Source organism: Sturnira hondurensis, unplaced genomic scaffold (genome assembly GCF_014824575.4).
Source record: "Sturnira hondurensis isolate 20B ecotype Veracruz unplaced genomic scaffold, ASM1482457v3 Scaffold0007406, whole genome shotgun sequence".
Classification (NCBI taxonomy): domain Eukaryota; kingdom Metazoa; phylum Chordata; class Mammalia; order Chiroptera; family Phyllostomidae; genus Sturnira; species Sturnira hondurensis.
Genome location: NW_028080037.1, coordinates 16,761,348 through 16,777,821, shown reverse-complemented (window position 1 = coordinate 16,777,821; position 16,474 = coordinate 16,761,348). Strand labels below are relative to the sequence as shown.

At 55.9% G+C, this 16,474-nt stretch overlaps 1 protein-coding gene across 6 annotated transcripts; it reads right to left on the bottom strand.

Moving 5' to 3' along the window:
- Positions 1 to 85: 85 nt before the first annotated feature.
- CCDC157 (coiled-coil domain containing 157) lies at positions 86 to 16,431 on the bottom strand. Of its 6 annotated transcripts, none has more exons than XM_037052500.1 (13): positions 16,254 to 16,395; positions 13,449 to 13,607; positions 10,144 to 10,402; positions 7,688 to 7,859; positions 6,310 to 6,955; positions 5,469 to 5,546; positions 4,913 to 5,103; positions 3,439 to 3,615; positions 3,165 to 3,333; positions 2,006 to 2,145; positions 1,228 to 1,316; positions 932 to 1,137; positions 86 to 809 (listed from the first exon to the last, which is right to left on the bottom strand). In XM_037052500.1, the coding sequence occupies exons 3-13, from the start codon at positions 10,389 to 10,391 to the stop codon at positions 556 to 558; spliced, it is 2,370 nt and encodes a 789-aa protein (XP_036908395.1). In that variant the 5' UTR covers positions 10,392 to 10,402; positions 13,449 to 13,607; positions 16,254 to 16,395; the 3' UTR covers positions 86 to 555. The 6 variants fall into 6 exon arrangements, with proteins under 6 accessions (XP_036908395.1, XP_036908398.1, XP_036908394.1 ...); XM_037052503.1 differs by having other exon boundaries at positions 10,144 to 10,312; XM_037052499.1 differs by lacking the exon at positions 13,449 to 13,607 and adding an exon at positions 8,094 to 8,108 and having other exon boundaries at positions 7,688 to 7,844.
- Between the last annotated feature and the right edge of the window lie 43 nt (positions 16,432 to 16,474).

The window sequence follows — 16,474 nt, the reverse complement described above, 5'->3', positions numbered from 1 at the left end:
ATCTGCTGGCATTGGCAAGGGAAAATGTCATATGGAGCTGGGAGCATCCACCCTTAGAAGTCTTCAGCAAGGTCTTAGGGCCTGTCCCTCACAGACAAGGTGACCCAGGAAAGACTGGAAGCTTCATGAGGAAAACTGGACTGTGATGGGCCTGGAGTGGCTGGTGGCATCAATGTCCAGGCCCCAGGGGTCAGGCCTGGGAAAGCCAGGGCTGCCTGGGTGTCCCCCTCTCTGGCTAGGTGAGGCCTTTCAGGGGCATCCTGGGGATGCGACCTCCTGGATCTGGAGAAACCCTTTGTGACTTACATTTCCTGAAGGCGAGGAGTTCCTTAGAGAAAGGAGGGCTGATTTTCTTAGGTCCTTAACGTCCCCATCCCCAGGTTCAGACCTGGGGCTTGGGAAGATGTTGTTGCCCCGTGCCAAGGGCCCAGAGCACAGACCCCAGTCTCAGACTCCTTCCTGGCCTTAGATGTCCCCATTGGGCCCACCTCGCACTGCCCTCCTTCCCCTGCATACCCCCTGCACTCACCCTACTCTTTGTTGGTGGGGGTGTCACTAAGTCCGTGCTACCCTTTGGGCCTTGTTGTGGGGGTCAAAAAAATGCCTTTCACCTGACCCAGGTGCCAGAAGCTTCCTTCTGCCCTTTTCTCCCATTGCCCACCAGGAGCTCCCATTCACGGAGGATCCAGGGTGTGCTAGGCCTCTGCTGCTGGATGATCTGCAAAGGCTGTGGACTCGGGGGTCCCTGCCCAGGACGGAGAAGGAAGGGCTCTGCTCCTGGCCCAGGCAGTGCTGTGAGGCCAAGGTCGCTGTGGGTAGATGGCCAGGGCTTTATTACATTGGGTGGGTTGCCAGTCACCAGCCCTCCCGCCCCTCCCCACTGCAGGCTACATGGGCCGCTCCTGGGGCTGGTGTGCAGGGCCAGCCTGACCTCGGGTTGGTGACAGTCTCCTCCTCAGCCTGGCCAAGACCCGGATGGGGTTCTGGGCACAGGTGGTTGAGTGGATCACATCCTCCATGGAGGACTTGCTGGGCCGGCCAGAGGACTGCTGAGGCGGAGATGCCCGGGGTTGTCTCAGCGGGGTGCCACCTGCACTGGCAGACCTGCTGCCAGGCGGGTGCTGCCGGCCCAGAGGCCTGAGAGAGGACAAAGTAGCGAGAGCCCCTGTGAGCCAAAGGGACTGGCCCAGCCCCTGTCTGCCCTGCCTCTGGCAAAGCCTCACTTACCCTGGGGAAACTCTCCGGGCCTGGACTGGAGGTGCTGCCCCCTGGATTCCCAGGCTGGGACTGGCACAGAGCTGGTCCTGCGGGATCAGCTGCAAGGAGAGCCACGCTCAGAAAACCCCAGGCGTCCCCTCCCTACAGTTCAGCCAGGTAGCATAGCTAGAGCATGTGAGGGAAGGCCCAAACCTGTACCTAGGGCCCCTTCCTCTGAGGGGCGGGGTTTGGGAAGCCTTCCAGGGCCTTTTCAGCTACACTAAGTGTGGGAAGGTTTGCTTTCTGATAAGGCTCCTGGTTGCACTTGGAATGAAAGTACAGAGGGCACCCTGGCTGGTGTAGCTCAGTGGATTGAGTGTGAGCCTGTGAACCGGAGGATCACAGTTTGATTCCCGGTCGGGAGCGTATGCCTGGGCCATGCCTGGGTTGCGGGCCAGTTCCCAGCGGGGGACCCATGAGAGGCAATCATGCATTGATGTTTCTCTCCCTCTCTCCTTCCATTCCCTTCTAAAGACAAATAAATAAAATCCGAAAGAAAAAAAAAAGTACAGAGGGCTGGGGACAGTGAGGGCGAGGGCACAGTGTGGATTTAGAGCTAGAAGGCACTGTCACCTCCTATCTTCTTATAATGTGCAAGGTGTTTCACAACAGTGTAGCCTAGAGCCACATGCGATGAGGTGGGCTCTCAACAGGTTCCCAGGGTGGTGTCTAAAGACCTTAGCTGCGTCAGGGCCGTCCCCAAGTCCCCAGGGGCTGGCCCTCTCAGGTGAGGATCCAGGATGCCCACCTTGAGGGCCCCCTGCTGGGCTACTTCCCGAATTTTGGACAGCATCGACTGGAGCCGCCCATTCTCCTCCTGCAGGACCCGGATTCGGATGTTGTTGGCCTGCACCTGTCTCTCCATGTCGTCCGTGACATTGCCAGAGCCTGTAGGGACAGATGGTCTGGCATCTTGCCCCACCAGGTGGAGCTTCTTATGACCAATAGGACAGGACCTTAGAGGGCAGACATGGGTTGGTGGCCCAGCAGACACAGAGGAGCTGGGCAGGACCTGTGTACTGGGCCTCCCATCTTCCTTCTGAGGACTTATCCTCGCTCCCTGTCCCCCTAGCGGCTGGAAGGTGATCACAGCATTATAGAATTTGACAACTGGGTGGAACTCAAGGCTCTTTGAAAACTTAGCAAATAGACAAGGACTGCCGGTGGTGGGCCAAAGAGACGATGAATTGTCCAAAGTCATGCGGCCGTTCTCCATCCCCTCTTTGCACCACTTGGGGGATGGATGCTTCCTTCGGGCTGACATAACCTGGGCAAGCCTCTGCCTGCTCTGGTTTTGGGTTTGTAAAAAGAGGTTACTGCCTGCCTGGCAGAGCAGTTGGGAGAGCGACAGAAGGGCTGGCATGCAGTCAGCTCTCAGGAGTGATGACTTATCGTGACCAGTGAAATTGCAGTGGATCTTCCTGATGGTCCTGTGAACAGATTCACCCTAGAGCTTCAGAGGGCTGGAGGGGCTGGGACAAGAACCCAGGTGGCCTGGCATCCAGTCCTCTGTCGAGATGGGTCCACAGCACTCCTGGGCCGGGGGGTCCAGGACCCTGGACAGTTGGGGCTGTGCCCCTGGAGCAGGCTGCATGGTGTGGTTTGAGGCCACCGGGAAGTCAAGCGAGGACTGGCATGCGACATGGTGATGAGCACGAGCTACAGAGGCAGCCAGACCTGTGTGGATTCAGCTGTGCGACCACAGGCAGTTACCTCACCTCTGGGCCTCCACGTCCCCGTCTACACAGAGTGCGTAACACATGAAGCTATTGCACGTTGTGGGGGGCTTTGTAGGGACCATGCTGCTGGCTACCCCAGCTCTATCACCCTTGCTGAGGGGTTTCAAACCCCAGTATTCTGCCACCCAGGGTCCCAGTGTGCCTTCTGCACCATCCTCAGGTCCCTACTTTGGATCTGGGCCTCCGCAGGCCTGTGCAGGTCTGGGAAGGCCACCAGCAGCCGCTCCCGCTCCCTCAGCTCCACAAGCTCCCGTTCCAGCTCCGAGACAGTCAGTTGCAGATCCGTCACCACCTGCTCCAGGCCTTGCTTCTCCCCCTGCAGGCTTTGCAGCAGCTCCTGAGACAGAGGAAGGCTCAGACCTGGACTGCTGAATACCTCCTGGCTCCCTCAGGGAGACCCTACCCCTTCTACTCCCCAGCTGGTTGGAGGCTCCACTCCCACCTGCTGGGCCTGGAGCTGGCACTGCCCCTGCTCCTTCTCACTCTGCACACTCTGCAGCTGCTCCTCCACGAGGGCCCGCTGGGCCTCAGCCTCATCCAGACTGCCCCGAAGCTCCTCACGCTCCTGGTCCAGGCTGTCCAGCTGCTGCAGCAGGGCTCGCTGTTTGGCCTGCAGGGACTAAGCCAAGATGGGCAGGCAGGGAGGCCATGAGGCCCATGGGACTAGGCCCAGCCGCATGGGACTAAGGAGGCTATAGCATCTGTGCCCCCCACCAAGTCCTCTCCCTTGAGCCACATTGGTCTGCGTAGGGGAGGCTGTGCACACGTGTGGAAGGCAGAGGGAAGAGGGCAAAGGGTGACCCACACCGGTCAGATCCGGAACCCCCAGCTTGCAGACCCTGCCCCCTTGGAAAACAGGTGGCAGACTATTAACCTCGCCCCCATTTCTTTTTGGTCACAGTCTCCACTCAGAGAGGAATTTTAAGAAATATTTTTCTGCTTCTCTTTAGGTTCTTCAGCCTATGTCACCTGGAAGCCACATTTCCTCAAACCCACTGAGTGCAAAGCAAAAAGAACCAGCCCCAGTCATCTCTGACTCCTGGGGGCAGTTTCCTTTATCTCACTCCGCCTGTTTGCTCATCTATCAGATGAGGATGACAGGAGTCTGTGCTGCCTCCTGCTGTGGTGAGGAGGAAGAACCCGAGGGATGCAGAGGCTGAGCCCAGTGCCTGGCTCACAGAAGCCACCTGATGTGCGGTGACCATGGCTGTCTTGGCAGGGCACTGAGAAAAGCACTCACTTGGTGATGAAAGGCTTTCCTCTCCTGAGCCATGTCTGACCCTGGAGACTTTTACCTGGGGTCGTGGCTCCCAGCCCAGCCTCTGCGGATGAGCCCAGACAGGAGAGACCCCAGACCTGCCCCTTCTCTAGGTGAAAGGTGTGACCAGTCACTCACTCCCTTGCAGGAGCCAACCCAGTGGGGACTCCTGCAAGACTCCACTGCCTGGGGCACAGTACAGCTCACCCTCTGTACTCTCAATTCTTCTTCCCACTGATGAATGAATCACCAGCCATTGGTGTACAGTTCGAAGGCCACCTCCCCCCAGCAGCCATCCTGGATTCCCACAAGCAGCTATGACTATCCCTCCCTGGACCCCTGTAGCACTTTTCCTGCCCCCCTTAGCCATCTGGCAGAGGAATGTGGTGGCATAACGGCTTGCCCTTGCTGAGTGGGGAGCTCTTGACCAGAGCAAGGTCTCACTTGGCTGGATCTGTCCTTGGGTCACCATTCCTCCACTGCCTGGCTCAGAGGAGGGCTCAGACCCTCCATAAAGGTGAGTCAAACCCAAACCTGGGTATGTGTTGGAAAGCAGATGCCTTACACAGATAAACCCACATCCCCCGCCAATGAATCCCTCTTTCCCTGAAGCCTGTGTTGCAGGCACCCAGGGTGCTGGCAAGGACCCCAGCCTCACCTCCTGGTGGCGGACCATGCTGTCGACGCGGGCCTTCTCTTTGTCCAGCTCTGTACTGGCCCAGCGGATCTGCTGGCTGGCCCCATCCAGCCGCCCTGCCAGCAGCTGCACCTGTTCCTCCAGCTGCTGAACCTGCCTCTCAGCCTCCACCTTGTGCTTGGCCTCCTCCTGCAGCTGCTGGGACTTTATTTCTGCAGGATTGAGTGGGCGTGGGAAGGGATAGGGCAGGGGAGCCCTGGGTGCGAGTCACTGCACTGCCTCTGACCCAGGATGGGGCCAGGGGTGTGTGTGTCCCAGCCTGTCTCTGGGCCTCAGTGTCATTGGCCACAGAATGGTGCTCTGATCCCCACCTAAGACAGTTTCTGAAAACAGAAGGTGATGCTCCAATTGGGTAATTGAGTCATTACCCAATAGTGTAGCTGCTCAGGCCCACCCTCCTTTGGTGGTGGCCTTTATATTTGCCCCAGAAGCCCAGGGGACAGGGTGGAGGGTACTCGTCCTGCTGGACCACTGAGCACAGGACTTGTGGTTTGGGCTGTATGACGGGGCTCCTCACCCATGGCCTGCATGGACTCCTGGTGCTGCTTCAGCTCCCCCTCCAGGGCAGCCACCTTCCTCTTGAGGTCACTCGTTTCTATGCAGCCAAGAAAGAGTCCCTTCAGAGGTTCCTTAGAGCCTGCCTGGTGGCCTTCATGCCCAGTGTACCCTACCCAGTGCTGGCAGCCATTGCCATGTGGAGGGGCCACCTGGCCTTGAGGGTGGGCTCTGGGGAGGTGCCAGGAAGACCAGGCCCCCGTCTGCCCTGCTTCCTATTGGCTGGCTGCCACATCCCTATCCCTCTTTGGGTCTCGGAGTCCTCCAGAGGCAACAGTGAGGCTCCGAAACAGCAGCGACTTGCCCAAATCCCTCCAGCCTCACGGTAGTGGGTAATGCCTGCCTTCCGGTGCCAGTGGCTGCATCTCTTTGCCTAATCACTTTTGCCAAAGCCAAAGAGGCCACTCTGCTGGCTGAAGGTTCCAGGAAGAGAACTCCGCTGGGAGTCACCTTCAGTGACCAACAGGAGTGAGTGGATGAATGCCCCAGCTGCCCTCCACCCCCACCCCTGCTCTGTAGGGGTAACTCTGAGGCATGTGTTCTACACCGGCTCCAATGTTTCCAGTGGGATTAAGCTTTATTGCCTGTGGTGTAACTGGCTTGATGAATGCACCTTTTTTCCTTTTTTTTTTTTTTGCTGCCTTCCCTTCCCTGCATCTCTGGCCCACTCCCTAGGCAGGGTTTCTTCCACACCAACTACTTGTACAGCAAGCAGCCCTGTCCAGGGTCTGCTATGGGGAGAGCCCACACAAAGGCTATAGCAGAGCCCCAGGCACTAAGGGTTCAGCCTCTGGGGCACAGACCTGTGAGCAGTTGCTGCTGGTCACACTCCCACTTGGCCAGGCGCTGCTGGGCTTCGTCTGCCTGCCGCCGCCGCTCCCCCTGCTCCTGCTGCAGTGCCTGCTCCAGCTCACCCACCTGCTTCCTCAGTCCATCCTTCTGCCCCTCAGCCTCTTCCAGCTGGGCCTGGAGGGCCCCGACAAGCTGAGTGAGGGCCCCCACATGCTTACTGAGGCGGGTCAGGTCTTTGCTCTGTTCTGCTGCCCAGTGGCCCACAGTTGCAGCGGGCAGCGGCCTGAGCCCCATGGTATCCTGCACCAGCTGCTGGAAGTGGCCTAGGGATGAGGACAAGTTTTGGCTCCGACATAGGCTGATGACCACCTTGCCCACCTCCCACAGGCTGCCCTGGACACGGATGCACGCATCACAGGGCACCAGGGCAGTCTCCACAGTCTGGGACTGGACACTCTTGGTGCTCTCAGTGGCCCCGACTGGAGACTGCAGGGGGACTCTAACGGAGAGGCTGCCCGGTTCTTGGCAGGTTGGGGGCAAGCCTGGAATTGGAGAGGGAGGCTTGATGAACTTGGCAGTCACAAACTCAGGGCTCCTGGCTGGCTCGCCCTTGGCTGTGGGCTTGGAGGTGGGAATCTCCCTTTGGGCTGCCTTTTTCTGTGTGCAGGAAAAGAAAGGGAAAGCAGGTGAGGGAGAAAGGTTTGACCAGTTCCCTGGGGATTTCTGTGACCGCCTCTCCTGATGTTCAGACCCTCCTCAGATGTTATCTAACACCGATGTGAATGAGAGAGAACCTTTTCCTTTCTTTCCACTGCCTCGAGTTGCTAAGCCCAGGCCATCTCTGTGCTGCCCAGCACCCCCTCCGCCTGGCTCAGTGCAGTTACATGCACGGTACTGGGAGAGTAAGTCAGACACAGCTTCTGGTTACTGGGCTCTTGCTTGGTGGACGTGACTACTCACTGCAGTGACTCTCAGTTTTAGTTTCCTCCCATCATGGTGATGGTGGCCCTTCCCACTGGGTGGTTGTGAGAATGATGGGATAACCCTCAAGGAATGGCACTCATATTAACACTATTACCCAACAATGCCCTGAGAGACGGAGATTGTCCTTACACCCATCGGGCAGGTGAATAAACTGATGTTCGGAGGAGGCAGGACTTTTCCAAAGTCCCACCGTGTAAACAGCAGAGCCCAGGAGCCCAAGCATGTCCCCTGTGGCCTGTGCTGAAACAGCAGGCCTTGACTGGGAGGCTCCCGAGTTGACACTCTCCTTCAGGCAGCGTGGAGCCAGCAATGGGTATGGTGCTCATATGGTGTGCTAGGAGGCTGGGGCATGGTGCACTGGTGTGAGGGTGACCGCAGTGGGGCAACAGGGGGTAGCTGACCCACCCGGGGGGACGTCTGCTGGTAGAGCATGCCCAGCTTCAGCAGACTGTTCCAGAAGCGCCGCACCGTGAGTCCCACGGACATGCATGGCCCCACATCCCGGGTAGGGGGCACCGTCTGCTCCAAAGTGAGGTTCTCCAGGTAGTTTGCACAGCTCTGAAGCAACAGCAAGAGCCTGCGGGCAGAGATAGCAAGGTTGGCGAGGGCAGAGCCCAGTGCCACTGTGCCCTCGTGCCATACAATCGGGAGCCTCTAGCTCTGGGGAACTGGCCCAGGCATCATGGACTTGGAGCAGCTTAGAATATGCTCTGCCAGTCCGGGTTCGAACCCAACCCAAGAGCCACTTCTTCCAGGAAGCCCTCCCTGAGGGGTGAGCTTGGGGGCCTCTTTTGGGCCTCCTGGGTNCTGAAGCAGCAGCAAGAGCCTGCGGGCAGAGATAGCAAGGTCGGCGAGGGCAGAGCCCAGTGCCACTGTGCCCTCGTGCCATACAATCGGGAGCCTCTAGCTCTGGGGAACTGGCCCAGGCATCATGGACTTGGAGCAGCTTAGAATATGCTCTGCCAGTCCGGGTTCGAACCCAACCCAAGAGCCACTTCTTCCAGGAAGCCCTCCCTGAGGGGTGAGCTTGGGGGCCTCTTTTGGGCCTCCTGGGTGGCAGCACTTTGGCCTGGCAGTTTCCCATGGTTGTCGCTCCAGGAAGATGCTCTGGAAGGCTGGGCCTTTGCCTGTTGTATCCTGCTCACAAAGCGCTGGGTGAGGGCTGCCTTACATCACATGGCTCAGAGCCTTCACCTTAAGGGATAGGGCTGAGACCTCAGTGGGGAGGAGTGTGTCCACAGCCTCAGGGTGAGCATGCAGAACAGGGGTGTCTTGCAATTTCCTGATTCTAGTCGGGGGCTTCTGAAGGGCAAGCTGCTTCTGTGACAGTGGAGACTTGGAGTGAAGGGAGTTGGTCTCTATCCTAACCTCAAAGTTCAAAATTAGAGTCAGGGGCTTATTTTAAGACAAGGGCTATTGGAAGGATGTTTGCATTTGCATGGGAACCAAGCTATTTTAAAGGAAGAGGTATTATGTTCACAAAACATACCAGGCAGGTAAGTGACCTCCTCTTGTTGCAGATGGGGGGGGCTCACCCCAAACCCACTGGACCTTGTGTGGAGAGGGCCCAGGGAGGATGTGCCAACTGCCTCTAGGCCCTGCCTCTTCCTGGGCCCAGGTATCCTCCTATGAATGGGGACAACCGTGCCTACTGCACAGGTGAGCGCAATGGGGGACAGGTGAGCACTCGGAAAGAGGATACAGCATGTCCCTGACAGTGATCTGTCTGCTCAGACAGGCAGACCCACCCAGCAGGAGACTGCTGTGCTGCCTACATTACCTTCATCCTCAGCCATAACCGCCCCAGACATGAAGTGAGCACCTCCAAATACTATACCCTGAGCCAGTGACCATGGCCCTGTCCTCCAGGACCCCCAGGCAGCTCTAGATCTCAGACCCAGTGGTCTCTTTCCAGAGTTATGTACACACACAGAATCCCAGGGGAGGCCCTGACTAACAGCCAGAGGTAGACAGAGGGATGAGGCAAGGGGTGGGAAAACATGTCAGCCTCACAGAAGGGGAATATATAAAGCAGACCTTGATGGATGGGTGGAGCTGGGCCAGACCAGTAACGGGTGGGCAGGGCATTCCCAAAAGAGGGCACAGTGCACACAAAGCCAAGGAAGAAGGGAGGTATGTTCTGTGCTCACGTGTTCAACCCCTTACAGGCTCCAAATGGTGCTTTTACACCAAGGGCTCCTCCAGGCCTCCAAGTGGTTACCCTGGCTTCTTTGTCATCAGGCAGGTCACCCCATGCTGCTGGGGTCCCCATTTGTTAGGCCCTCATGACTTCATTAGCGTGCAAGGTTTTGGAGCACAGGGAACCTGGGTTGGGGTCCCCAGGAAGTGGAAGGCTAGCAACCATGTTAATGTTAATAACAGCACAGAAGTGGTAGGGCTGTGGGGGAATCTACCAGCCTCTTCCCAGCAGGGCCAGGATTTAGAAAAACACACCCCATGTCTGGTCACATGACATAGAACACAAATGGGAACAGCACAGCCCACAAGACACTGGGACAGAAACTCTGAATAGCAGCTGTGGTGTCCCCGACACACAGAAACCCTGAGGAAGCAGCTGGCCACAGCCAGAGAGTCAGTGGTCAGAGCTGAGGTACCACAGAGACCAAAAGGGTAGCCAGCAACTCCCTGAGGGCGGACAGTATAGGATAGCATTGCACAGCACACGCCGTGGATGAGATCACTGTGAGGGCCCTGAGCTGACGTGGCCTCCAGTCGTACTCAGTCAAAGGTGATTGTTGCCACCAACGTCCTCACCACCACTGGAGGGGACCCATGGCTGCTACTGGTTTAAGGGGTGCATATCATGATCCCAAGAACATCAGGCTGGTCCATGCCCTCACCTGTCAATGACGAGCTCCAACAGCACAGCATGAGACAGCTGTGTGAACTCGGGGTCACCCGGCACATGGTCATAGTGCTCTAGCAGGGCCACCATGTCCAGGTCACAGGCCACACGGTCAGGAAACTTCCAGGAGGGAAAGCGCACGGGTCCAGCGCGGGAAAAGACATCTACAATGGCACCCTGCAGGTCAGTGAGGTCCTTGCGCAGGCTGTCCATGCAGGCCTGGCTGCCCAGCAGGTGAGCCATCCTCACGGCTCCTGGGGTGGGCAGAGAGGAGCCCCATTAGCCAGAGCCACGTGGCCACTGCAAGAGGAACCCTCCTAAGACCTCTGTCTGCCCGGATTCTTTCAGGCCCAAGTCTGTCTTACACCTGGGGGAGAAGTCTGTTTACCCACCCAGGTCACCAGGCCCTTTGGAAGCTGGTTGTGGGTGACCTTGTCAGCCTCCCTCTCACCTGCCCCACCCCGCACCTACACCACAAATTCCATTGTCCCGCAAGTACAGTACCTTTGAGGGCCTGTGTACGCCAGGCCCCTGCTCACTGCTGGGCAGACACAGCTATGAAGGAGCATGTCCCTACAGTCCCTCCCCACTGCAGCATGAACCACTGAACAGGCAGCTGACTACCACAGGCAGTTGTAGTTACAGCATGATGGGGAGGGCTGGCCCACACCAGGCCACCGTCATTTCCACAAGCTGTCTGCTCTAATCTGATCCACTTTAGCTCCAGAGATGTGGGCCAAACCCTGTCTGATCATTTCACGCTGGATGACAAGCACTGAGGACTCCCTGCAGCCCTTGGGAGAAAGGCCTCCTCCAGCTATGCTCTTCACCCTACCTCTCCGGTCGCCCTCTACCTTGTATTCTCCACTCCAGCCACCACTGGCTACGGGACCACTAACGCCCAGGTACTCGTTCCTGCATCTACGCCCATCTGTCCCCTCTATGTGAATTATGTTCCCTCATTCAAATCCTATCACCTGGCTACCTCCTCTCATCCTTCAGGGTTCCCAGACACCACCTCCTACAGGAAGCCTTCCCTGAGCACCCTCCAGACGGGGCTAGATAATCCATCTAGGCTTCTCCATTTCAGCCCTGATCCCTTTGCAAGAATGGCCTCCCCTCTCTAGGCCAGGTCCTTAGTCCACCTGGACTAAAGTATGCCCACTGAGGCCAGTCTGGGAGGCTGGCCCATTGTTGATGCTCACTGGTAAGTGAATGACTAAGTAACTGAATGGAAAAAAGTAAAAGAATCCCCCCCAAAACTTTAAAAAATACATTGACTTGCGGAGGAAAACAAGTCATAATGTGCAAGAGAGGAAAATCTAAAAATCTGTGTGATACCTACCCTAAGCACTCTGGTGACAGGTGACCCGTCACGTGTTAATATGTAGAGTCCCAGCTCTGCCCCCTTCCTAGCTGTGTGGCCTCAGGCAAATCACTGTGCCCCTGAGCCCCAGCTGCCCCAGTGGTAAGATTCCCTCTTCAACCAGGCCAGGTGGTTGTGAGGCCTTCACACGTGTCTACAAGCAAGGTGCTTGGTTCAGTGTAAGACACCAACAAAAGTTCTCCAGCAACAGCAACCATTACTATTGTGATTTTATTACATCAGTAACAACAGCAAAGACCATCTTTGTTGGGGCCACTCTCTGCCTTCTACATTCCCCCCCCTTTTTTTTATATTTTATTTATTTATCTTTAGAGGGGAAGGGAAGGAGAGAGGGAGAGAAACATCAATGTATGGTTGCCTTTCGTGCGTCCCCTGCTGGGAGTTGGCCTGCAGGGAACTGGCCTGCAACCCAGGCATGTGCCCTGACTGGGAATCGAACCGCGATGGTCTGGTTCGCAGGTCCGCGCTCAATCCACTGAGCTACACCAGCCAGGCCTACATTTCCCCTTTGCCCTTGCGGCCCACACAGAATGCTTCTTGTCCATCTTCAGAGTCTGTGGACGTCCGAAGACAGTGATTTGGATGGACTTCAGAGTCTTAGACATCTGAAGACCGTGATTTGGAAGACAGTAGATGAGCCCTCGACTCAGAAGTTAGAGAAGCAACACTGTTCTGGCCCCTCCTGTGGCTCATTGCATGTTTCCGGCCGTTGGTATCAGAGCCGCACTCTGTTCAGAGCTGGGCAGCCCTGTGGATGCTGAGCCCTGGTCCTTCCCCTCCCTGTAGCAGGGGCCCCCCTGTCCTCTGTGGATTTCCCAGCAGCAGAAAGTGCTTCCATGTGCCCCAGCCACTCCCTGCAGTGTAGGTACTGCTTAACCAGTAGTTAGGCCATGGCCCCTCTGGCCCCCAGCAAGTCCAGGCCTAGCTGGGAAACCTCTCTTCCTCCTAGCTATTTCCACCTCTCTCATCTCAGGGAACAGCACTCCCACTTAGCTCACCTGCGCGCCTCCTCGAATCCCCTTCCTTTAGCTCCACATCCAAGCACAGAGTGCTGCCAACCCTATATCCAGACTGCACTGAGAACCCAACTCTTCTATCCGTAAACTGCTCCACCCTCCATCTCCTCCTTCCCTCTGCCCAGCACCACTTGCTCATTGGGGATATGGCAGCCAGAGTGATCATTTTCAAAGGCAACTCAAGTCCTGGCCGGGGAGCTCAGTTGGTTAGTGTCACCCCCATACACTAAGGTTGTGTGTTCGGGGGTGTTCGATCCCAGGTCAGGGCACAAACAGGAATCAACCAAGGAATGCACGAATGGGTGGAGCAACAGATCACTGTTTCTCTCTCTTTCCCTTTCTCTCTCTTTCAAATTAATAAAAATAAAAATAAAAAGGCAACTCACCCCCTCACCCCTTCCTATTCTCTACCCTCCCCCCTCCATCCCTCCTAGGCCCCTTTCTTGAAAGGCTTTCTACAACACAAAGATCAGAACACTGACCTGAGTTCCAGGTTCCAGCCCTGGGTGATCTGCCCCCACCTCAGCCTCTCACCACCGGGAATGTGTCCCCTCCCCCACTTCCTCTAGCTAATACCTCCCTCAGGTCTCCAGGCCAGGTGAGCTCCCCTTGCTACACATTTTCAGAGCATCCTATTCTTTTCCATCTCAGCAGACACTGCTCTGGCGCTGAATCATTATTCGAGTAATTATTTGTGACTGGCAGCTTTTCTACCTATAAGCATATGTATGTATGGACTGACTGTCTTTTCAGTTCACTGGGATGTGACCTGGCCTCCTGGCCAAGAGGCCTGAGGGCCAGTCTGTGTCCACAGGTGCTAGGAAGCTCAGAGGCACAAAGGGGTAGTTTCTGTGGGCTGAGCCTCCAGCCTCACAGAGGATTATGCCCTATTCTCACCTCTGTGCAGGTGCCTGCCTGTGAAGTTGGACGTCAGCACAGGTGCCTGCCTGAGTCTGAGACTAGCCTGTAGGCTCAGGGACTCAGGGTCAGAGGCTCATCCAGGTGCCTGACTTCCTGTCTCCAGTGCAGGGCTGGGCCCAAGCAGCTCTTCAGTACCTGAGAATGAAGGAAGGCAAGAGTGCATGAGTGTGCACTCAGGGAGGACTTCCTGGGCGGGGGGGGGGGGGGTGCGTGGAAGAGGCTGTCCCAGAAGGAGGGGCGGGTGTTCTAGGTTGGAGGAATAAATGAGGGGAAGGGCAAGTGGGGTCACCCGCCCCGAGCCTAGCACAGCATGCTTTAACAGTGCTGGCTCTGACCACAGGATCCACTACATGCCACATTCCAAATCTGCTTCCTTACACAGAAGAGAAAACCAGGGCTCTGAAGAGTTAGGTTAGCTCAAGGTCAGTCAGGGAGCTGGGATTCTTCAGTCCAACATCTCTGCTCTGTCCTCATGCTAAGCTGCTTCTAGAGCAGCTCTGTGCAAAAGAAATAGAGTACAAGCCAGATGGGAGTTCCAATTTTCTCCTAGTCACATTAAAAGGGTAAAAGGAAGCAGGTAAATTAATTTTAATAATACATTTAATCCAATATGCCCAAAATATCTCACTCAAACATGAAATTAACATAGTTATCACAATTTTTTACAGTCTTTTTTTTTACATTAAGTCTCAAAATCTAGCATCCATTAGACACAGTGCATCTCAGTGTGGACCAGACACCATTTGCAAATGCGCCATTGCACTGGCTGGTGGCTTCCATACTGGTGCAGGTATAGAGGGTCAGGTCCTGTGCGTTTACGCAGCAAACGGTGACTGAGTATCTACTATATTCTGGCCATAGTGTCAAGAGTAGAACAGAGCAGGGCACAAGGAGCTCTGTCTGCCGAGAACCACCATCTTCATCTGACAGTCTCTTCAGGGGGCAAGCCTTGGGCTTGTCAACTTGGTCAGTCCCACCCACAGGGCAAAGAGTATCTATCCTACCACACACACACACACACACACACACACACAGGGCCATATGCTGTGCACGCACACATGTTGCCTCAGTGACTGCCTCTCATGAGCTATTGCCACCCATGAGATTTTATGTCCCCAAAGAATGAGGCACACACAAACAAAAAACAGCCTGAAATATCCTGGCTTTCCTTCCTGAAAAACGGAAAATGGGAATAAATAAAGTAAGCAAGAAACTCCATCCTGGGAGGAGGTCCTGGAATTAGGCAGGTTGCTTGTGAAGACACCAAGAAACAGGCCACCTTCAACTACAGCTGTCACCTGGGGCCATCTGAGAGACCAACTCCTTTTAGATTCCAGTTCTGATAGGCAGCAGAAATGCCACAGAAGCAAGAATATGCAAGAGGAAAACAACATTGAAAACGGCCAAGTTTACCTGTGTCCATTCTTCTGAACATTGGAGATTTGCAGATACCAGCATGGTTTGAGTACCACTTAGGAATGTGCTAAGTGAAGGAGCATTTGATGCACAGGCTTTCTAATTCCCGGGTCTTGAGGGGAGCCCTGGCCTGAAACTGCCAGCCCTGCAAGGCCCCTGAAGTCACATAGGCAATGGCACTAATCCAGCCAGCACTGCCCTGAGGTAGGAGGGGCAGCTAACTGCCTCTCCTTAGTTCCTGAGAGCTCAAGGTGGACTTCTGACTCACAGAGAAGGGAGGGAGCCTTTCCTCCACTCCTGCTCAACATTCAAGCCCCTTCCCTCTCTGGGTCCTAGACCCTACCCCTCAGGAAAAGATTATGCCCACCTCCTAATGTGGCCACCCGCTGAGATTCAAGGTCACCACCATAAAAATACACTTTAGAAACTCTAAAACCATATAAGTGGTCGTAGTTAGTTTCTGACTCAGGACTGCTAATTGCCTGGATCCTGGGGTCACTGAAGAAAGTGAGTGAACACAAAGAAATACGTAATTGCACAAGCAGAGGAATAAGAGCAGCCTGCGTTGGGGTTCCCAATCCACCAACTCTGAGCTTCTCTGTCCTCATCCGTAAATAAGTTGCTGTAAGAAATAAATGATGTAATGCCTGTGGTGTTTGGAGGTGTCTGGCCCGTGGTAATGTTCAAAAAATCCTAGCTATCATTATTATTCTACATTAATAACAGCCATGACATAAACTAATTATGGGGTGTGTGAGAGAGCTGGCGAGGAGACTTTGGGAGGGCATCTCTTGCTATCACGCCATTTCACAGATGAAGAAACTGAAGGCCAGGAAAGGGCTCAGAGCCCTCCTGCATTCAGGAGTTGGGAAGGAGGAGGGAAAGGACAGGGAGAGAATCTTAGGAGTGGAAGTGCAAAGAGCGGGTTTCCTTAGGGAAGCAAGATAGCGGCGCCTGCAGATTGGTCCCTGTGGGAGTCAGGGGTGGAGTCTAAAGAAACAGCGCTATTTGAGATAGTCCTTGGGCACCGAAGGCGGGGCTATGGAGGCAGGGGGTGGGACCTAGAAATGGCTGGCGCAAGGGAAAGGGGTCCAGTGGTAATTAGAGCTTGGGGCTCGGGAAGGGGTCCCGGAGGAGGTGGGCCTGAATCGAAAGGATGATGAGAGAGTAAGGTGGTGAGGCTTTGAGGAGGCGGGCCCAAGGGGGAGGATGCTTCCAATGTGAGAGGCCAATGGGAGGGAGCCGGGTCCTTGGGAGGCGGGGTTAGAGGGTACTAGGAACCCGCCAGTGGAGGGAAGGAGAGGGGGAGCGACGGCGGTGGGGTGCGTCCTGGGGGCGTCCGGCGGCTGATGTAAAAGTTCTTACCAGTTTCTGGTGTCGCAGTTTCAGCCCCTGTGTCGTCTGCACGGCTCATGGAACTGCCCCTGGTGCGCCTGCAGCTCCTGGGAACTCTGCAGATCCTAACCGGGCGCCTCGACTGCTGCCATGGCAACGGCGTCTAGAGCCGGTCCTCCCGTGGGGGTGGGGCGGAAGTTACGTCTAGAAAAAGGGGAGGGCCTGGAAGTGCGTCAGCCTCGCCTGCTCGG